A 22,627-nucleotide genomic window follows, 5' to 3' on the forward strand; every position below is an offset into this window, starting at 1 on the left:
AGGTGAGAGCATCTGAGGACAGGATCCCAGCATGCTCATCTTGATGACAGGGTGGCCCTGGGCGTTTCTAGCTTCTCCTGGACTGCTCTGACTTGGAGGCCACGGTGTGCTCTTAATCCTAGCAGGAGCTACCGTGTTCCTGGGAGTGGTTGTCTTGGTGTTTACCTTCAATGTGGTCAGCCCAGAGGAGTCCTGCTTGGCCTGTGCCTCTGCTCTGCATCACCGCCCCTTCCCTGCCCTTTGAAAGGGAGGCGTCCTGAGATGGTTTAAATCTAGATGCCCCATCTAGCCCTAGTACAACGGCTGAACACCCTGATAAATTTCAGTAGATCACGAGAGTTCAAGGAAGGCTGTGACTTGTATGTTTGTAAACTTTCGTGACTTGCCGATTTGCTTCCCCCAGTGGGCAGCTGCTCCTCTGTGGTATGTAGTGAAGGAGCCCCCCTGGGAACCCCTCTCTGCAGGAGTGAACACTCCTAGCTAAAACAAGAGCCCTGCTGCTCAGGGGCTTGGTGCAGGGGTTCAAATGAAACACAGATGCGTATCATAAGTCTTTTATTGGAAGTTTCAAGTATGTGTAAGTGTCCATGATGATGCATGGTGTTTGGTGAGTGTCCTCATCACCCAGGACTGTGGTTATAGCACCGCTGATCAGTTACCCACAATTGGAACAACAGAATGATGAGTCACTTACATAGGTGAGTTGGTTTTGCTTTTGAGCTATACTTTCAAAGGCCCAGATGCCCAATATGAAATGCCACGAAAAACACTTTGTGTTTCAGTCTTGCAAATAGAATCATGGTATCTTGAAAAATAGGAGCTGGGGACAGGGGTGAAGCACCAACTCTGAGCTCACCTATTCGTATATGTGAGTAAAGTGGAGTTGAGTAGAGGCAGTTTGTTTATCTGGAAGAGTCTAGATATTCAAGTTTGCTGGAGAGGCCCTACGAGGAGAAGAAATGGAACAGCTGGACAACCTTGGGTTGACGAGCTCTCCTTTGCCAACATGTAACTCAAGAGGCTGGGCCCTCCTCATCTGTGGTGGCTGGGTGGGTGGTGTCATTTTCAGGGCAGGCTGTGGTATGGCTGGGACAAGCTGATGACAGCCTTGCCCCTGGGGTCCTGGGCAAGATGGCCCTTGTGCTGTTCCCACAGCCCTGTGGATGAGCCCCAGCCCCTGCAGGCACCACATGCTAGGCAGCCACCCCCAGAAATGTCAGGAACAGGCTTCTTCTGAGCTTGGGTGAGCTGCGTAGGTGGAGAAGGGGCAGATCGGGGCTGGGCAGGGCTGGTGTGGCATCGGGCAGACTGCAATTGCTGGGGAAGGCATTTGCTCGGTGGTCTGAAGCAGGTGACCATGTCGGCTCCTTTACCATGGGGAGAGCTGGTTATTTGTGAGTCCACTGTAGTGTTCAAACTTCTTTTCTGTCTCTTCACTGAAGGAACCACCTGAGGGCGGGGGATTAGGAAGAGAGTTTGTCAAAGCAGATGCTAAGCCCGCCAAGCTAGAGGGACACCTGTCAACTTCAGGGCCCTGGGGGCCACCGCCCTCCACCAGGTGACCTGTAAAGGATCACCTCTATATGAAGCCACCAGGGCAGCAACGAGGGGCTGGTCACATCTGGGGCTGGGTGCAGGTCAAGTGCTCTTTTGATGCGGAGTGAGGGAGTGACAACATAGAATGTATGTCTCTCTGCCTTGGCCAAGGCTCAGGGCCATCACTTCGACGGCAGAAGAGAAACCTTGCCTCCCCTTTTGTTCTTCAGATTGTAAATGCAAGTAGTCTCTCTACTGGGCACCAGAACCAGCAGTGGCTCATTAACTTTTAGTTCCTGACAGGAAAATGATACACAGCCCACAAATTGCTGATGCCCACATTTTTGAGGTCACATGCATAATGAGGTGGTGGCCTCAGCTCCAGCTCTTAAATAACTTTGGGTTCTGTGCCGCCCTCTCTCCTTGGCTGAGCTGGCTGTGAAAACCCAGCCTCCATCCAGGCCTGAGGTGTCTGCTTGTGAAAATGGGAGGCCGGCTGTGCTCCCTAGCCCTTCCAATCGAGGAGGCTGCTCTGTTCTTTGAGAAAGTAGGGCAGCTCCTGCCTGTCTCCTGCAGGGGTAGGCTGCGGGGAGCCTGGCAGGCTGGGGGGCAGCGCTGGGGGTGCCAGGGCCTTACCTATGTGGCAGTTGTACATCCAGATGCGGTGGCCATCGTAGCGGGTCCTGCACTTCATGATGTTGTTGGTGTAGTCAGACTCTGCAACCTCGTAGTTGGGATTAATGATAACCTGGGGAAGAATTGAGTCTGAGGAGCTTGAGAGTCTTAACTGGGGGTGGGGGGTTTAGGGGGAAACCTACCCCTAAGACCAGCCCCGCCTCCAGAGCTGGGTGTTCTCGTGCCAGGGAACTTGGGGGGCGCTGTGTGCCAAGAGCCACTAAGGGCAGATCTGGCCAGAGACGAGGGCAGTAAGGCAAAGGGCCAAGGCCTGTCCCATGTTCTTCATACATACACCCTCTACCAAGGAGGCCCTCCAAAAGGGGTTACCGCTCCTGCGGTAACCCTAGGAGGCTTGAGGTTGATAGAGTAGCATGAATTGGGGTCTGGGGAGCCACAGAACAGGCTGCTGATAGGAGTTAGGAGGGGCTGGGGAGCAGAGTGCATGGTAGGTGGGGACAGGACTTGGTGTGGGCAGTGTGGGGAGAGTTACCTGGGCCCTGGTGTCGCTCTCAGCCTCTTCAAGCCCTTCCTGCCTGGGATCCACGGGAAACAGCCCCTGCATCCCCATGCACCCCTTCCTCTGTATTGCCCCACCTAAGAGGGTGTAGCCCAAAGGAGCAGGAATAGGAAGGGTCATCATTTTGAGAGGGTTTCTGTGACAGAAAAGGGAGATTGGGGCAGAGAAAAAGAAAGGGTGGGAGGTGTGAAGAGGTAAGAGTGACATTTGGAGCTGAGGGCAAAACTTTAGAGGTCATGTGTTCTGGGCCTCTCAGGACCCTGCTGCATTGTGGGGGGGGGGGGGTTTGACCTGGGGCCAAGGGCTGCCCTAGCGAGTGGTGATGGGAGCAGCTGAGTAATAGAGGAATGCTCTCCAGGTTTGGGGCCCTCAGGAGCCTGGACATGACACTTTGGCTGGCTTGGACGACCAAGATGCTGTGGGGAACAGGCCAGCATGGTCCAGCCCTGGGTACTGCCCAACACCTGCTATTCTGGGCAGCCCTTGTATGGCTCTGCTTGCCAGGCCTGCTCTGGGCTGTGTCCCAGGAGTCTCTGCTCCTTCATCTGAGGAGAGTAAATATACCAGTCCTGAGGGCCTTGCTTTGCTTTGCCTCGTTTCCACCTGCCAGTTGCTGTCCAGTCCCCCAGCCACACCCAGCTCACAGTGGGGGGTCACACACACTGTGCCATGAAGCCTGTACCGCTGCTTGACTTGGATCAGCTCACTAATAGCCACACCCCAAGGGAGCCCCCACGGTGCAGCCCTGAGGGCAGGGCTAGGGGTTGAAACACATCATCTCTACAAACCATCCCACTATCATCTCTGAATCTTGTGAGGATCTGTGGGAAGTGGCTTTAGTTTCTTAGATAAAAGATCTGCTGTGACTTCGGGAAATGGTGAGGATGAGGACAAGCAAGGCCATCAGGAAAGGAGCCCACTGAGCCCTGCCTCTGATCCCCGGGGCGCAGGCCCTCTGCCCCGAGGCCACTTCCTCAGTCCAGCTGTCTCCTCCCTGCGCAGCTAGTGGTGTCCGCACTTGGTCCACATGGGAATGGAGATGGCCAGTGAGTCCCAGGCCAGGGCTTTCATGCATCTAAAGCGCTGTGTGTGTGTGTGTGTGTGTGTGTGTGTGTGTGGTGTGTGTGTGAGTTTGTGTGTGTGTGTGTGCGTGTGTGTGTGTCTCCCCCAAGGGAAACATTCTTTTCCATTAATCAGAGATAATTACATGACCTACTGAATTAATTTGCTAATTGTATAGTTTAGAGGGTCAGGAACACAGAATGTAGACTTGATGTGGCCTGGGTTTGCCGAGCTGGAAAATGAGGGTGATAGTAATGCCTCTTCGTCAGGGACTAAATGAGACAGTGCACGCACAGACATCTAGGCAGGGTCTCGCCATTGTCAGTCTTCAATGAGCCGTAGTTATTGAAGAGACGGCGTTTGTCAGAATACATGCATCAAATACATACTCACCCAGAGAAGTGACAGCCAACCTCAAAAAATAAGCCACCACACACTGTGTACCTGCCTAGAGACACATTCGTTTTTAGAATAAGAGCCCTCTGCCCTTGGGTCTCTTTGAGCCTGCGGTTCTGGGCATGTGGCTGGAAGAGTTTGTGGCTGTCTGATTTCAGTCTCTGAAGCTGCACAGGGAAACTTTCAAAGCCACTGAGGGCAGCTCTCTGCAGGTGTTGGTTCCTCCCAGAGCTGTATGTAGGGTGGGGACCATGGCCCCGGTTTGGCTAAATGCCCCCTTGGGAAAGCAGTCAGGGTGGAACGACACATTTCTGGTCACCCTCTTTGCCACCCAGCTGAGCAAGCTTAAAAGCAAGATGGGTGGGGATGTGGGGAAAATGAGAAAGCAAAAAGTCTCTGCAGCAGGAATGCACCTGTGTACCAGAAGGAGCCTAAGATTAGGGTCCCCCTGGTCTCCCCCACCAGTCAGTGCCCAGATTGGCGCACACAGCTGTTTGCAGGAAGGTGGGAGGCCGAGGCCCCCTGGTTCCTGCGCAGGGCTGGTCTTGTGCTTGGGCAAAGTAGAGACTCTGAGAAGTCCCCGGAGACACAGGTGCTTCTCTCTGGACCCTGACTTTCTACTATTATGGTATGAGTTATTTTGCCTTGAGGACTGTCCACTCCGCACATCCTTTTATGAGGCAAACTTCTGGGAGAGGCAAGTTACAAACACTTGCCCGTGAATGGCTTTTTTTTTTTTTTTTTTAAAGATTTATTTATTTTTATACAAGAACCGAGATACAGGCCAGATGTGCGGGAGGGTGAGAAAATTCACCGGAGACAGAGCGGGGAACAGAACAAGCAGATTGACTGAAATACACTGCTGAGGGGAGCAGCGGGTGAGACAGGAGAGGTCTGCCGCGCCATGTGGGATTCTCGCCGGCCGGTCGGGATCGAACCGGCGCCGCAAAGGCTGCGAACAGCTTCACAGTGTGGCACTCAACTGCCTGCGCCACCAGGGAGGCCCGTGAATGGCTTTTTATGAGGCTGCTTTCAGCTTGACAGCATAGACCAAGGCAGGGGGAGGGTGCTGGGACTCTAAAAGCAAAAGTTGCCTTAGAGTCTATGGAATAAATTTCTGGCCTGAGCACCAGATCTGACCCGCAGATGCATTCTGATTTGCAAGCACCAGTTATTAACTGAATGGAGTGTGAATGTCTCGGGAAGGGGCCCACAGGCCTCACCCACTCAGGTTACTGTGACAGAGCAGAGGGCCTCTGGGTATGGGGCCCCTGCACTTGAGACAGCCAGGCCTCGCATCTGTTTTGCCTTTGGGCACCAACAGGAAGGAGGCACCAACAGGAAGGAGGCCCCTCCTTCCATCAGCAGGTCCTGGAATCCCCTCCCACCTGCTCACCTGGAACACGTAGTCTCCAGGTGGCACATCAGTGATGTCCACCCACTGGCAGTCGATGTCATGGCGATACACATCCCAGCAGCCCATGGTGATGCCTTGCTCACCGAAGTTGGCACACTCATAACTCTTCTGGATGTCTGTAGGCAGGCACAGAGGGAAGCACAGTCACCAAGCACCTGGACCCCCTGCACAGTCCCTTGCTCTGACCCTGTGCCATTCCTCCCACAGGGTGCAGGCACCCTGCTGGGCTGCCTACAATCCCACCCCAGTATCACACTTCTTCCCTGAGGGCCCCCAAGCTCTTTGTCATCTGGGCTCAGCACCCCATCCCCACTGCACGGGTTTCTGATCTGCTCTCAGTGAAATCCCTCGTGGGATTCCCCACCCGACCCCTTTCCTCCCTTCAAACCTGGGCAAGGCCCTGCTCCTCCACGAAGCCTTCCCTGATCACTTTGGTCCATGCTGACCTTCCGCAGAAGTCATTAGCCTGGGTGTGAAGTACATATTTTTCTGCAGAAGCTCTGGTGTTTGCTGTTTAGCTTAATTTGGGGGTCATCTTGCACCCCTCTGGAGAATCAGCCCTTCCTGTACACTTGGGTGAGATGTCCCTGCCCCTTACTGGCTCGCTCCTTGCCTGGCAAGTGGGTGCTCAAAACCCATTTGCTGTGTGTCTTGGCGGCATGTCAGGGCCAGCCACATCACTGACTAATTGACCACACATTTATTGAGAGGTTGCCATGTCTGTGCTCTCCTCTAAGCACTGGGTCTACCAAGAAGAACCCACGTGTCTCCCTTTAAAGGGCCCAGTGATAGCTGGAGGGCAGGTGTGCCCAGGTGATTATAGTGCAGGCGCCTACCTGCTATGGGCAGAGCTCTGCCTCTGCCTTGGGGAGTCCAGAGGGCCTGGGAACCTCAGAGGGGGGTCACTGGACCTGGGACTTGAAGGGAAGAGCCTGTGTGGGCAGGGTACTTGCCGCCCTCTTGGCCGCCAAGTGGGAAGGGACTGTGTGTCAGGCCCAAGGGTTTAGGCCTCCCCGGGGAGACTGTGCAGACCCACCAGTCAGCATGACTCTGGGGGATCCGGGTGCCTCTATAGACATGTTGCCCACACACCAGCCCCAAGCTGTAGCTGTGGAAGGCCCCGGTAGAGAAAGGTCATGTGAAAGTCATCCGGGCCAGGACCAGCATCAGGCTTGTGCACTGGGCCAGGGGGCACAGGTATGGGAGCACTGGAGTCAGTTTGAATCCACCTGCCCCCCACACAAAGGTACCTCCTTCACATTCCGTGTCCTCCAAGCAGAAGCTGGCTTTGTGGCCCTCTGCCACCTTGGTGCCATTGAGGCTCAGCAGGTCATAGTGGGTGAACACTTCCATGCTATGGTAGTGCCTGGGGGCGGAGAAAGCACATGAAGTCAGTTTCTGGAGCAATGGCCTCCTGCAAACAACTTCCTGGCTGGCACTTTGCCTCTGGGCCACCTTCGGCAGTGTGGTGCAAAGGGGTGGCTGTCGGGGACAAGGCAAGATGAAGGCAGGAGTGGCAACTGTGTACTGTGAGTGTGGGTTGGAGGCCAGCCACTCACCTCTGGAGGCCTCAGCCTCTCACCAGCTCAGGGAATAGTCACGATGTCCAGTGTGGCGTCACAGGAGTTAGTGGGATGAAGTAATAACACAGGACCTGGCGTGCAATAAGCTCAACCAAGGAAGATATTTTCAATAAGTGCTTTTAATAACCCTCCTGAGTGCTAGGGGCTCTCATGGCCCCTTCCTGTTTGGTACACTTTCTACAGATTAATAACATCAGTTTTTGAAATTTGAAAGTTGGAATATGGTAGGGAAGGAAAGAGAAGAGAAAAAAGCAGGTGTCTGGAGCGAGGGAGCAGCAGGGAGTGCAGGCAGAATGGGGGGCCTGGGTCCTTGCAGATTAGGAGGGGACTTCAAGCCCCCTAAGCACCTGCAGCCTGGGGAGGGGAGCCTCAGCCCTTCAGCTGGGAACTGAGAAGCAATTTGAGCCATTAAAAAAGGAGGGGAAAAGATAGCTCTGGAGGCGCTCTGGAAGGAGGGGTGAGTCATTCCTGGGAGAGGGTTCAAGGGAGAGGGGCAGGCTGTCCCTGTGGGCTCAGGGAGAGGAGGAGGGGGCAGCTTGTACAACCTGGCTGCCCCGGCCAGGCTGGCTGTTTACACGATCGGTGTCCATCTCTGTACTAGCGGGGAATTGAGAACAGATGCAGGTTCTGGAAAGGAATGTGCTTGGTTCGGAATAATCAAAGGGAGACGTGGCTGGTGTATGTCACAAGTGCCTGCAATTGCCTTGATGACGATGTTTGGGAAACTGAGAAATCTGGAGACCAAGGTGCCATGGCAGGGGCTAGAGAGCAGCAGCTTTTATGTACGAGTAACCTGAGTGTCATCCTCAGAAAGAGGGAATGAGCCACCACTCTCTGGGGGACCACAAGGGTGGAAGAGAAGAAATGCCCCTTACGGGCTACCGAGAGGAGCACTCACAACTCTTCCCTTTTTATTATTTTTTCAATTTTATATTTTTTACATCATTTTTCATTTTTGCACAATGTATGCATTTTTGGCTTGGTTATAGTCCCCATACAATTCCCACCCCTACCTTGTTTTGATCCTACTCCCTCCTCCCCACTCTGTAGTGTGTCTCTGGTTTGTAGCTGCTTGTTGATTTTGATTGATACTTTATTATAATTAGTCTTTTTCCTGGTTCCTTATTTAGGTTTTCTAAATTCCTGCCAAGAGTGAGACCATCTGGTATTTTTCTTTTTCTTTCTGGCTTATTTCGCTGAGCACAATCCCTTCCAGCTCCATCCATGTTGCTGCAAATTGCATGTGTTTATCTTTTTTGAATGCTGAGTAATATTCCATGGTGTATATGTGCCACATCTTCTTGGTCCAGTCATCTATTTTTGGGCATTTGGGTTGTTTCCAAAGCTTAGCTATTGTAAATAGTGCTGCTATAAACATAGGGGTGCAGGTGCCTGTAGGGTAAAGAAAATGTCAGACCTTTCTGCCCTTCCGCCATCAGGATAGATGATGGATCCTTGTCCTGAGTGCATGCCTGATGGCGGGCACCTGGAGTAGGGTGTGGGCATAGGTAGACAGGATTCAGCTGAGCTAAGACTGTGCTTTTAAGGGCGGCGTCACGGGGACGCCAGCAGCAGCAGCAGCAGAAGCAGTAGAAGTAGAAGCCGAAAGAGAAGCCGAGAAGCAGCAGAACGAACGCAAGAGAGCCCAGATAGAGTGCAGACTTGCTGGGGCTGGGAGGCCTGCCAGCCTCCCAGCCCCCCAGCCAGCACCCCTGCCTGCCATATGCCTGGTGAACCCCAATAAAAAACCTGCAAAACTACTGAGGACTCTGACTCCTCCTTTACCCGGTCTGCATGGTATCAGAAAACCTGCACTGTGCCCATTCCTGCCCCTTACAATTCCCTTTTGAATTAATGTTTCTGTGTCCTTTGGGTAAATACCTAGGAGTGGAATCGCTGGATCATAAGCAATCCATCTTTAGCAGGTTGAGGAACCTCTACATAGCTTTCCATAGTGACAACGCTTCCCTTCTGAGGACTCCTAGCAGTCAGAGGGTGCTGCTGTCACCACCTCAGGCAGCTGCACTCACGGTATTTCCAGGTCCCTGCCTCCCACCCCTCCTGCGGTGGCCTCCGGCTCTACTGGGTGAATGAGTTAAAAATCAGGCCTTTCACGCCCTCCCACCACTAGCCTCTACTGTGGGCACCTGTGGTCTCGCACGCCTCCTAAGTGGCGAGGATGCCTGGGGTCGATGGACGTGGGTGTGGGCACACGTGCCTATGATTATGGACACCTGGACCCAGAGAACACAGGACATGCGCATGGGCAAGTGCGGGCACCTGTGCTGAGGGGCAGGCGATAAAAGGGCAGCGTCACTCTGAGCCGGGAAGATGACGGAAAAATGCAGGGAGAGAGCTGGTCCGTCCCGATTCAGCATTAAAGGCCTGTAAAAATCTACCAAAGACTCCAAAATTATCCTTTCATCTGCAAGAACAATGAACCTACCCGGCCTGGGGTGGCTGCAGAACAGGTCCCACTCCTGGAACATGAGCAGAGTGAAGAAGGGAATTGAAAGGATAGGTTTTCTAAGGGGAAATTAGAGGCTCTTTTTTCCTTTCCTCCTGTGTTTGCTTATTCTAAAAATAATGTCAGAAGTTCCTAAGTTGGGCTTCCCCCGGGTCACTCATGTTTCTGGGGAAAAGGCCGGGCCAGGGCCACTGAGAGCACTCACAAGGACGCATTCTGTGGCAGCTCAAGCGATGACTTTGAAAGAGTCTATTTTGGCCTCTTGAAGGGGCAAGATGAGACATGAGGTCTGACTCACTGCCTAAAACATGTCTGCGTCTTCAGAGAGGGGCTTATGTTACCATGTTTACTGGCTGGAAAGACTGAAGAGAAATAGGTTTATGTTCTGCTGTCTAAACAATATTCAGACACAACCCACAGACGGCCTGTTGTGAGGCTGACCTTCTCCCGCTCCTCCTGCTTCCTGCAGACTTGATCTAAGCCTTCCCGAGCTCTTAGTTTTTCCCCTGCACACACGGGAGGGAAAGAGCTGGTCTGGAGCCTCCAAGCTCTAGCTCGCTTGGGTCCTTCCCGGAGCCTCCTTGCTTTACTTCTTGGGCATTAGTGGGATCACCGCAGGGGCCACTCCCTCCCAGCAGGCTGGCTGTAGAGCCCAGGGCATCTCCTCAGCACCCACACATGCTCCCCCAGAAATACAGAACATGGGCAGTGGGGGGGGCGCATCTTGGGAGGAGGGTTTACTTCCTCGCTCCAGGCTTTGGAAGCCTAAGTGGGTGGGGAGCGGGAGGAAGGGAGAGGCTTTGGAAGGCTTGACCCCTGGGGTAGGGAGAGGGAGACTCTGACTTCGAAGGACATCCCTGAACGCTGAGAGAATGACCTGAGCTGGATGGAGGTCACCGTAACCTGGAGAGAAGGAAGGTGCCAGAGCGCAGGGTTCCGAGACAGCACCTTCGAGTAGGGCATGACTGCAAAGATGCATGGGAGGTTTGCTGTGTCCTTTGTTATCTTCAAGGGCCCAACTGAAATCCTCAATCTGAGAACGTGTGCACAGTGTAGAGATGCCCGCACATCTTCCCCACTCTGGCCACATGATCCTGGTGCCTCCACACTGGACAGTCCTGGCCGCTCTCCTCTGAGGTGGGCACAGTGCTCTGTTCCCATTTCAGAGACTACTTGGGGGTGTTTTTCAGTGTCTGGAGGGGCTGCCCCACCCTGCCTTTCCCATGTTCCAGGCAGCAAAATTGGCTGTAATGAGGGCCAAAAATTGGCTTGTGGAGGCCCCATAACACCTGGGGTGTGGGGGCTTTCACCAAACACGGGGACTGCTCCGCACACAGGGAGACGTGCAGTGAGCAGCCTCCCCTCTGTAGCAGTGCCGACCTGACATGGACACTGCACCTGTGCTGGATCCCCACCTTCCTGCTCCCAGCACCTATGCCATGGCTCCCCCAAGCCCGGGACTCAGCTGGGGCAGAGAGCCAGGAGGGGCAGGGCTGCTCTGTGCCCACGCGCAAAAGGGCCCAGCTCCGTAAGACCCCCGCCAACACTGTGACCCAGTGGTGTGTGAGAGCGCGGGACACTGATGCTGGGGGCATTTTCCTCTGTGTCTGGTTGGCGAGGGGGGACCCCTAAAGGAGGCCATCTTTGCGTCTCACCTTAGGGCTTTTGAAAAACAGCTTGTTCCTCATTGGAGCATCAAATAATTGGGAATGATAGTTTTTCCCTTTCATGCTAATTTGGTCCGTGTTTCTCAACTTTGGCTCTGCAGATAGACTTCAGATTGTCTATAAATCTACTGAAATTGGAAGTTAAATCTAGAAATTTTTTTTTTTTAATGGAGGAAGAATCAGGTTTCACCAGATTCCCAAAGGAACTCTACAGAGGTTTGGCGCTAGGGGCCCTGTTGAAAGGCCTCTCGCAGAGCCTGGAGAAGTATCCAGGAGCTCTGGAGGGGGGCTGGGGGCCCCTTTTATGTTCCCTGGGTCCTAATGACCATAGGCACTTAGTTATGGACCAGGAGGGGGAGGCCTGAAGCATTACATGCTCAGCCAGCGTGTCCTTACCCACCCCTCCCTCACCAGAGACTGGGATGTCTGCACCCAAAGAAATAAGAGGCCACAGAAGAGCAGGGTGGGGTGTGGGGGGCGCTCCAGATCAGAGGAAATCATTCCAAGAGGTCACCATGTGTTCTCTTAAAGAAGCGGCCATCCCGTGGAGAGCAAGCACATATGATATCTGGGTGGACCACCATTCGGAGGGCGGAGATGTAATTACCTTCTACTTATAGCCCAGGAGGCCGCGTCAGCCTGGCAGGCCAGGCTCTGCCCACTGTCCCCTCAGGAAGTCAGGCCAGGATGCTAACGATTCTGTCTTACTCTTTCCTCCCACCCCAAAAAAGACCCAAAGACTCCTTGACTGATTAGGACTTTCAGAACATAAAGGGAAGTCAATGCCCCGAAATTCTCTCACAGTCCTTTTGAAACGGGTTGAACACTCTATCCCGAAACTGATTTGACTGTGACCAGGTCATAAACCATGACATGCAAAAGCAGCCAAAGGCAGGTTTCTGATGGATCCAGAGGAAGTAATGCAAAGAGCAAACACTTCGCAGTCGACAGGGTCGAGGTCTGTGCCCTGTCCAGCTTTGTGTATCTTGGGGAAGTCACACTCCCTTTCCCATGAACGTGAAGGTCCCCGTGCCTGGCACTTAGAGGAGCAGCTAAGTGTTTGCTCTTGTCTCCCTAGCAGTGCCTACCACATTTAGAGCTGGAAGGACACCTGGAGACCAGCCGGACACAATCACCAGGTGATCTTGTTAAATGTGGACTCCAGGCCTATGGTGTGGGATTCAGCCTTTTCAAGGCCTCACCTTGAAAAGCAGGGACATAGTGCAAAAACTTTGCTAGACAGATGCGCCAAAGTCCAGGACCCCTCAGGGGCTGCTGCCCTGCCTTTTGGATAGTGTGCTCACTTCTCTCCCTCCTGGCTAGCTCAGGGCCGAGCAAAAGATGTGAACAAGCAGGAGCAGTGGGTTCTGGGTTAGAGTAAGAATCAAGGTAAAGAGGAAACAAGGAAAGAAAAGGAAAGACAGAGCTGGAAGGGTGTCTTCTGCTGCTCTGGGGAGGGCAGGTGCTCGCGTTTTGTTTCTGTTCTGGCCCAGGATTTGGAGCCCTGGATCAGCCTGTCTGGGGGTGCTTGAAGGCTCCTGGTGAGGTAGCCCTGCTGATCTGACATCACACAACTGGTTAGAGGTACAGATGGGTTGAGGGACCAGGCCTCATGATTTCTGGACCTACAGCTTTTGTTGCCACACCGTCTTCCTGAGGAAATTTAAAATATACACTGGTAATTAAAATATTTCTAAATGACCTTAAAGTCCAATAATTGCAGAACCTTAAGTGTCCTATAGGATATGAACTTGCTGTGGACATACTTGAAAACCACTGACTGAAGGAAGAGACCGGGCACTCCAAATAACATCTGTTTGAGTTTGATACTAGTGATAATGGAGGCAAGAAAGCACGCACTCAGGGAATGGGTGGTGAGCGGGAGCTGGCCATGCAGAGTGGCTTCAGTGAACATGGAGGGCAATGTGGCAGCCCCAATTCCCTCCAATGCAGGACCACTCTGCCCGCTGGACTAGGTGGCCTCTCAGCTCTCTGGGTGACCCTGTGGTTCCGAATCTCAGCCCTGCAAGAGGTGGTTGGGGCACCTTGGTGGTGATGAAGGGGAGGGCTTACCTGTGGCAGTCATGCCAAATCCACGCATGGCGACCATTCTTGGGCCGGAAGTCTGACTGGCCGTTGTTGTGGATCTGGGAAGAGAAGCGGAGGAGCCGACGGTAGCCTGTGGTGGGGTTGGTTTGGGCGGCCGAGGCTGAGAGGCAGTTCTCCTCCATGGCACACTGGAGCATGAACATGGGTCGGTCCTCCAGGTAGGTGCTCTGCTGGACAATCTCTGCATTGAGGACCAGGTCGGGGGCGGCTGGGCAAGAGAGACATGGTGTTGCGGTAAGACAAGAAATCCCCCCATTACACACCATTCCCGAGTATTTGCTCTTGATTCCTGAGCTGGGACAACCACGCCACCCCCCGCCTAGCTCTGCCTTCTGGAACAAGTTTCAAGGGTCTAGCCTGCCTGGAGGAACACACCCCACCTTTTCTCCCTTCCCTGAGAGTCCTCCTGACACCTCTGTAGTATCAGTGCTAATGGGCAACTGGAATCTGGGTGAGGGCTCTGTGCAGGCTCCTACTCTTAAATGACTGCAGATTTTACATAATAAAAAGCAAACAATAACGTGAACTTTCCCTCACAGAGGGGACAATCTCAATAACTTAGCCTGATTCCTCTGGGAATGACAAAAATATATTTTCCAATGTATGTTATACTGTATATAGATTTATGTTTTAAGTATGAAGTCTGCTAATTCTGCTTCCCTTAAATACATCTTGGCATATCTCCTTGATAGTAAATATTCATTACAACGTTCATTTCATTGATATGTAATATTTGGAAAAAACCCTATCTCATATTTTTAGATTCATTGGTTGCTTAGAACTTTTCACAGTTAAGAATAAAGCTGTGATCAACATTCAGCAGTAAATATGTGTATGTAACTATTTCTTTAGGATATATTTCTATAAGTGAAATTGCTGGGAGAAGGGGTTGCCTATTTTTAAGGCTCTGATACATATTGCCAAATTACCTTCTTAACAGGTTCTTCCAATTTCCACCCACATGGTTGCTCTACATGCAAATTTTCCTCAGATGCATCTTTTGAAACCAGCTTGATTTATTCAATTAGTACACAGCACATAGCAGGTGTTAAAAAAATGATGCTGCAATCTATGTTTGCTAAATTCACAAAAATCTATGTTTACTTGAATTCACAAAAATGTTGCATATGACCCTGTCATCCTTCTTTGTGGCTTGTAGATTGTGAAGTGAGTTTGGTCTGTGAGTGTGGCTTCCTTTCCTTCCCCAGAGCCTGGAGCCTACCTGAATTCTCTAGTCCCCTCCCCAGGGTCCCTAGGCTGTGGGGAGCACAGCGGGTTCTTAATGACAATACACAAGAGCAGGTGGCGACAGTTTCTCGTGGGAGCAAGTCCACCCAAGGGGTTTGGTGTGGAATCCAAGTGCAGGGTAAGGTGCACATGATGGATGTGGACTGGGAGTGGACACTGTGTGGCTCCCACTTCTGAGAAGTATTTCCTCTCCCAGTGCACACCAGGACGCAGCATTGCTGGTGCTGAGCATTCTGGACACCTGTTTCTAGAAGGTGTTGTGTGAGTCTCATTGGTTGTCTGTACCCAATAGGCAGTCCCTCGGCTTACCTCTGAGCTGAGCAAAAGGGTCTGGAGGGGGCTCTCCTCTTTCTGAAGGGAGGTCAGTCTGCCCCTAGCTTTGGGGTCTTAGGGGAATGTGGTCAACACTTATTGGGTGGCCTAGGAGCTGTGCTCTTGGCATATTACGTGGACTGGGGCTTTGGCATCCCTGACATTCAACACCCTCCAGAAGCTCACGGAGGCCTGCATTCACCACCCATCAGCTGAGTATTACAGCGAATACTGTTGTGGGCTTTCTGGAAGCGCTATGACGCAGACTTTCTATTCTAGCAGAAGAGACAGAGAGAAACTCTATGAATTACTTCATTACAGTTGTGACAAGAACATAAAGGAGAAATAAGGGGCACACGCTGGTAATTATATATAGCAGGGGGATCCACTTTGAGAGGTTATCGGGAAGAAACTCCTGGGGGGCAGATACATTTTAGCTGTTCCCTGAAGGATAAGCAGAGATTGGATGCAAAAATCTCAGGGGTGAGGGCAGTGTTATGTGGTTGGGGGTGGGGTAAGTTCCTCCCTAACTCTTCTCACCTAACAAGAATTGATCTCTGCTTTCCTGTTTTGCTCAGCTCATGGCAGAAGCCTGGAACCTTGAAGGGTGTAACCAGTGAGGTGCAGTCGCCCTGAGCCCAGGGGGAGGGTAGGAGACAAGCCCCAGAGACTCACTTTCTGAACAGGCGACTCCAGCGCCATACTGCACCCCACCCAGGGGGCAGGCCACGTCCTCATCCCGGCGGCAGTGTGCCAGGGACAGCTCTGTGCCCGAGCACTTCACTCCGCTCATCACCACTTTGTTGGCATAGATATTTCCTTGCCAGTACCAGGTCTCCTGGAAAAATCAACAAAATGAAATGACTGGTACATCACCTTGAATTTTCGCTTTCTCATATTTTATCAACTTTAAGCCTTACAAAAAAACCAAGGTTTTATGATCCCTTTTTTTTTTTTAAGCTGGAGATAGCTGAGGCACAGAGTTGCTTATCCAGGTCATACAGCATGTTGGTGGCAGAGCAAGTGAGAATCCAGGTCTTCTGACCCTTGTACTTGTATTCTGCTGCTTCGCCTTGGGAAGGACAGCTAAGGCTGTGGTTAAAGGGTGCATGTCAGGAACTGCCAGCTGGCACCCACAACTCCTGTTGCCTTCTTTCTCGCTAAAACCCAGGGCAGACATTATTAATCAATCTTTCCTCTGAGCCTGAATGTGAGCCCAGAATCCTTCTCAACACCGTGCTCCATGAAGACACTAGCCATTGGCAGGAGAGAAATAATCTCTTCACAATCATCAACAGTTAGTTTGATATTCACACATCCTCCTGGTTCTGTCCTACCTCTCATCCACTAGAGAGAAAACTGGGGCCCGCAGAAGGGACAGGGTGTGGAAGCAATGGCAGATTTGGAACTGACGTCAGGTGCAGAGCCATTTCAGGTCCCAGCTGAGACTGAGGTATTTTAGGAAAAAGCTTCAGGGGAACAAAACAGCTGACAAGCATTCTGCTAGGAAGCACTGCTTTCCCACTCCCCTGGGAGAATCAGCATGAGCAGGGTTAGATGCTCCCTGGCCCTGGGAAGCTGAGCTCACAGGGGGCCCGGGCAGCAGCATCAGGCCTGCCCTTCTGGAGGCTCAAACTCAGGTCTCAGTACCGTCCCTCAGAGCCACGGCACCTCCCCTCAGAGCCACCTGGCCAGGCAGCTGCAGGGGTGGTCAGGCTTAGCAAGGTGTTCCCCACATCTCCCTAAGAACCCCCTCTCCCAAGTGGGCACTGCATCCAGGAGTGGGAGTCAGGATTAGCAAAGTAAGATGAGGGACTCCGGCCCTTCCCTATTCTGTGAGAAGCGTAGGAAGGTGTTTAATAAGGATGCTGAGGAATGGGACTATTTGTTCCTTGTCACAGGGAGGAATCTGGAGGTTTGAGGGTGGCTGTAGGTCACAGCTGGTGGGGTACAGTTGGGAACAGACCCCAAGTCTCCTGTCTTCTGCCCCTCCACCCCCAGCATTTTAACAATGTTCCACTCTGGGGGTACACTGTTCCCTCAAAGTATAAAGTCCAAATGGCAATGAGGGTTGTTTTTTTTTTTTTTTTTTTTTTCCCGCTGATGTTCAGACCCAGCTGCCTTTGGCTGCGTCACAAGACAAGACTTGGGGGTTCACTGGCCTATCAACAGGAGCGTGCATGAGCATGGCTGCCCACTAGGAGACATGTCCCACCCAGAAGGGCCTCCAAGGGAGAAAGCACAGGCATCTGGGGTGCCAGGCCTTGGACTGGGCAGTCTCCACTGCTCTGGAGGACTGGGTTGCTTCCCTCTGAAAAAGGCACATCAGAACACCCCAGGATTCATCTCTAGCCCAGAGTGAGTCCCAATGCACAGAGCTGAGGGGACCCTCATTCTGCAGCAGGGAAACACAGGTAGATAAAGGGGATCACGACCTGCTTAAGGCCCAGCTGTGAGGGGCAGAAGTGAGGCCAGGAGGAAGTTTCTGCCTCCAGGTCTGGGCACTTTGCCCTCTACCTCCTGGGTGGCTGGGGAAGGTCTGAGAAGATGGGGACTGAATAAAGATGGATGGAGAGTGGGATCTGACGCCACTTCTCACCTGGAATGCGTTGCTGGCGAACCCCAGGCCCAGCTGCCGACAGACCACCATGGCCTCCACAATGCCCCAGTTCTCACCACACACTGTCCCCCATACGAGGGATCCATTCCTCTCTGCCAGCACCTCCACCCTGCCCTCATAGGGGTTCCGGCCTCCGTTCAGGCGCAGCTGTGAACAGAAAGGAAGGCATAGTCACAAGGAGGGTCGGAGGGGAGCTCCGCCACGACTGTCATCAGCCCCGCTTCCCCCAAGCCCACCAATCCTGCTCAGGACACAGTCAGACTCCACAGCGTGGCTGAGAGCTGACTGTGTGTTCACATGGTCTCACATACTAGTTGTCCATCCACAGGCACTCTAGGGCCTGGCCATTATGACCCCACTGAGCCCTGAGCAGAATCTGCCTCTGTGCCCCTGCTCCCCAGGGGCTCTTGAGCCTATCACTGCGGGGAGCTCTTAGAATCAGACACTTGAGAGGATGTAGTCAAGGGACTCTAACATGTGAGAACTCCCCAAGATTCCTTCCTGGGCCCTTTTCTTCAGCCACACTCTCTGCACAGTTGGTTCCAGCTCCTGATCTCCCCAGCCCCGCCCCCTGCAGTCCCATGCCGTCCTCTCCATCCAGAACTTTCCTCTGATGATGACTGTATATGTGAGAGTTTCACTTGGCACTTTGGAAGCCCCATAACTGAACTGTCGTGTCTCTCTTGAAATCCATGCCCCATCACTTACTTACTTCATTTCATTAAAGGTACAAACATCTACCCCAGGGCCCAGCAAACTCTATGAAAGGTTAGGTGGTAAATATTTTAAGCTTTGTGGGCTGTATGGTCTCAGTTGTGAAAGCCACCACGGACAATGCATAAATGGTCGGGCATAGCTGTGCTCCAGTGAAACTGTACTGCCAGCCAGCAGAACGGGGGCTGGCCTGCAAGCTACAATCTGCTGCGATCGAATCTATCCTGTTACACAAGCCAGAAATCAAGCCACACATGGCACCTCCCTCTCTTCCCCACATCCTGTCAAATTGCCCCATGGATTTATCTCCCAGGTCTCTCCAGTTCTTTGGCTCCACTCCAGCCCACTCCTCCGGGGTTCTCCTAGGCACTGTCACCTTTGGTACAAGCCAGGCCTCCTCACCTCTTGCTGCCTCCCTGGGGTTCACGGACCCATCTTTGAGAACACCCGATCATGTGCTCCTGCTTAAAGCCACTGCTCTGTCCTCCTAAACCTTATCATGTCTTTCTCAGCCATCATCTCTGACCTCCAAGCACACGGGCCTTTTCCCCATTTCTGTGGTTACCTAACTTTCTTGACCATGTCACACAGTAAGTCACACTAGACATGGGAGCTTGCTGTGCTAGGCTGTTGCTGCTCATCTTTCTCATTCCAAAGACACTCCCCCCTCACTGGGACCAGTATCCACTTACACATTCTAGAGCTTCCTATTCATTTTCTTCTTCGCAGCTATGACAATTAGAATTAAGCTAATTTACAATCTATTTAATGTCTGTCTTGATAAGCAGACCAGCCTGCATTCTAAAGCGAATGAATGTATCAGGAGTTGTGGATGATGAATGTGGCTGCACATTGACTCTGAGGCAAGGAAAACATGTGGTTGCCAATGGTGAGCTAGGGCCTCCCCAAGTCTTCAGGCTTCCACCAAGGTTCTTCTAGGAGTTGGCTTGGAGTAGCTTCTGTGACAGATGTAGGCTCCTTTGCTCTGAAGGCTGCTTAAAGGTACATGGGGGCTTTTCTCATTTCTAGAGAAGACTGGAGGGCACAAGCATGAAGTTCTAACATAGCCTAGGACTCTGTTTTCCATTCCCAGGGCCCAGTCTGGGGCACCAGCATTCTGGGAATTACGTAGTCCTCTGACATCAGCTCCAATGGAACCTTTTGGAGGCCTTGGAGCCAGGAGCCTCTGGCCTGCACCCGCTGTACCTCATCGCTGGGTGAGGATGCCAAGGAAGGGCAATCCTTCTCAAAGTTTCTTAAAACAACTCAGACATTTGCCTTTTCCTATTCCCTTGGTTCTCAATGGCAGCAGTACAGGGTTTGAAAGAAGGGAGTGAAAAGTGCAGGCAGCTGAATTTTTCTGAGCACAAATAGGGAAAACAAAATACTTCCAGCCAGTGGAGTATGGCAAGGCTGCTTGGTGTTTTGATAAGGCTGTGGTCAGCCAGTCCCACACCTAATTTTGGAGTTGGGGGGCAGGAGTTGTGGTAACTCAATCCAGATGTTAATGTGAACGGAAGAATGGCGCTTTCCAGCTCACATTCCACACAGGGGCTTGGTTCAGCCAAGGGCAGCCCCACAGTTCAGAGGTGAACTGGAGGTCATCAAGAGGCCAGCGTCCTTGGGCGGGTTTGTTCTGAGAAACCCACCTGCCGTTCCCACAGCCTTTCGGCTTTGGGTCCTCTCTCCCAGCAGCGACAGAAATCAGGCTTTTCTGTGGCTGGATGGACTAAACCATCCAGTTCCAAGTCTGTGACCTTTATTAGCCACTCAATAGAAAAGACAATTTCCTAACAAAGCATGTGTGAGTGGGAAGCTGGGAATCATCTCTCTCACCTCATTTTCAGAGGAAGAAAATGACCTCTCAAAGAGACTAACTGAAGAATTAGTGAATGAGTGATTGTTATGAACTGTGCCTCCATCCCCAAATTCACATGCTGAAATCCTACCCTATAACTTGACTGGATTGGAGATGGGGCCTTTTAAGATGTAATTAAGGTTGAATGAGGTCATATGGGCAGGGCCCTAACCCACAAGGACTAATGTCCCTGGGAGAAGAGAATAGACACCAGGCATGGGGGTGCACAGAACAAAGGTCATGGGAGGGTACAAAGAGGGCCGCCATCTTTGAGCCAAGGAGAAAGGCCTTAGGATCTTGGACCTCTAGCCTCTAGAATTATAAGAAAAAACATTTTTTATTACTTATGCCACCCAACTGTGCTGTTTTGCTACAGCAGCCCCACTAAGTTAAGACAGGGCTAAAACTTGGGTGTCTGGGTGGTTCTGCCCAGTGTTGTTGCTGGCACCCTATGGTCTACTATGGCAAGACCACTGGAACAGCCCAGGGACATTTCTTTCACAGATGACGGTCCTATTTCCTGCACAGGGGATGGAAAGAGGAAACCCAGAGGGAACACTCTCCCTTGTGCTAATTACCCCCTGGAGCTTGAAGAGTCCTGGGAGGGTGAGGGGTATCTGTGCTGGGAGTGTGGGGACACCCATGGCATGGGTGGCAACACAGCCTGGCTCAGCTCTACCAACCACAAGATGGTTCTGGAAACTTCACTTTCTTTGGTTTAGGTCTTTCATTTGGTTTGAAAACCCCACTCCACCCAACTCTAATCTGAAGTGTGTATGTGCTACTTGATACGGGACCTCTGACACGTAAGCTTTGCTGCTCTAGGAGGCTGGAAGGCTGCCAGCAATCCCAGATGGCAGGACTTCCCCACAGCTGTGGGCAGTGTCTTCGCTCCCGCTCACCACAGCAAGTGCACAGCCTCGCTGAGAGCTGTTGTGCTCCCATCTCTGCCCCATTGGGCAGTGAATTGCATGAGATATGTTATTGCTGATCCGTTCAGCATGACAAGAAAAGAGGGACCCATTCAGCAGGACTTTGGCATCAAATGTGCTCAAAAATCACTATCAGAGCAGAGACCCAGCTTGGGAACCACCCAGCACCCCCGTGTGTCCACATTCACTCATTTTAATAAACATCGCAGAGGCTCTTTGAACCTGCCAGCCGTGTGCTGGACGCTGCAGAGCACCTCACCATGCCAGCTGAGTGGAGAGATGGATGGGATCTGCTGGGGGCTCCTGTAGGACTGAACTGACCTCCCAGCAAGAGTAATTCATCTCGTTGGCAAGTTAGGGGACACAGGTAGGTTTTGAGAGAACCCGAGTCAGGAAGGGAGGGGGGCTGTCCCTCTGACTATAATGCTGTTAAGTTTCCTTTTCTTTCCCTCTACCAAATCACTGTCTTCCGCCCCAAACACTGACTATACTGAGCTTACATGTGTGTGGCCTGCAGAACTGCTGTGGATGTGACTCCTCTGGGTCCTTAGCAAGGGCCCTTGCCCATGTGTCACAGGCACTGGAACCTTATGTCCTCGCAGAGAGGACAGTCGAGATGACACCCCAGTTTAGTCTCAGGGCAGGAGTGCACCCAGTGGCTGACCAACACCTGCTGCTAAGGGTGGTGGTGATTCCAAGTATGTCTTCTCATTTGGCACATTGACGGAGTTAGTAACAGTGAAGCAGCAGGGTCTGCAAGTTTTCAGAGCTCCCTATGCAAGGCCCGAGCACTTTGGGGGCTCCTTCAGCAGGGCTGAAGTGCTTTGGGGGCTCCCTGTTGCTACCTGTTGGAAACTGCAGCATGAAGCCACCTAGTTTATAGTCTCTGGAGCAACATAACACATAAGACAGTCTCACGTCTGGTGTCCTCACCCTTTTCTGGAAGCCCATGATAGGGATGTTACACCTCACACCAGCATCTTCCTCGTGGTTACAGCCCTGAGACTCGGCATTGAACTTGCAGTCTATAAGGGACTTCTCATTTCCAGTGCACTCAATTTCGTTGAGGTGGATGGGTCCTATCCCTGGTGAAGGAAATGAACACATGTTATGAAAATGTTTGAAGAACACTGTCCAGAATTAGCAAGGTCCAGGTAATAAGAACACGCCTGTCTCATCTTCCACACTCGCCTAGCTGCCTCCCTCGGCACCTCAACAGTCTAGCCCTCTTCTCCCTGGAGACAGCTGGGACTCACTTCTTCCATAAGAGCAAACACAATTTGCCACTAACTTTTGTATGACCTTGGCCAACTCACTCAGCCTCTCTGAATATTTGTTTTCTCGTGTAATGAAGGAATTGGACTGGCAGACACCTAAGTTCCCTTCCCAGAGTTAACATTCCCTGAATCTAAGCCACTGTACAGTCAGGATCCCCACAGGAAACAGATGACATAGCTAAACTGAATGATTTGATTTAGAAAAGAGAGATTTTTAAAAATAAAGGTATGGGC

At 52.0% G+C, this 22,627-nt stretch overlaps 1 protein-coding gene across 3 annotated transcripts in view; it reads right to left on the reverse strand.

Annotated features, from left to right (window-relative positions):
• Window positions 1-543: 543 nt before the first annotated feature.
• LOXL2 (lysyl oxidase like 2) overlaps window positions 544-22,627 on the reverse strand; it is a 77,537-nt gene continuing 55,453 nt past the window's right edge. For all 3 annotated transcript variants that reach the window (XM_037497484.2, XM_037497483.2, XM_037497481.2), the window contains exons 7-14: window positions 22,050-22,201; window positions 17,592-17,759; window positions 15,668-15,830; window positions 13,397-13,640; window positions 6,857-6,972; window positions 5,586-5,722; window positions 2,173-2,284; window positions 544-1,449 (exon numbers count right to left, since the gene is read on the reverse strand). In XM_037497484.2, the coding sequence (XP_037353381.1) occupies window positions 1,370-1,449; window positions 2,173-2,284; window positions 5,586-5,722; window positions 6,857-6,972; window positions 13,397-13,640; window positions 15,668-15,830; window positions 17,592-17,759; window positions 22,050-22,201 (1,172 nt within the window). In that variant the 3' untranslated portion in view covers window positions 544-1,369. The remainder of the gene's footprint in view (window positions 1,450-2,172; window positions 2,285-5,585; window positions 5,723-6,856; window positions 6,973-13,396; window positions 13,641-15,667; window positions 15,831-17,591; window positions 17,760-22,049; window positions 22,202-22,627) is intronic.

Source organism: Talpa occidentalis, unplaced genomic scaffold (assembly GCF_014898055.3).
Source record: "Talpa occidentalis isolate TD23 unplaced genomic scaffold, MPIMG_talOcc4v2.1 talOcc4.8, whole genome shotgun sequence".
NCBI lineage: Eukaryota > Metazoa > Chordata > Mammalia > Eulipotyphla > Talpidae > Talpa > Talpa occidentalis.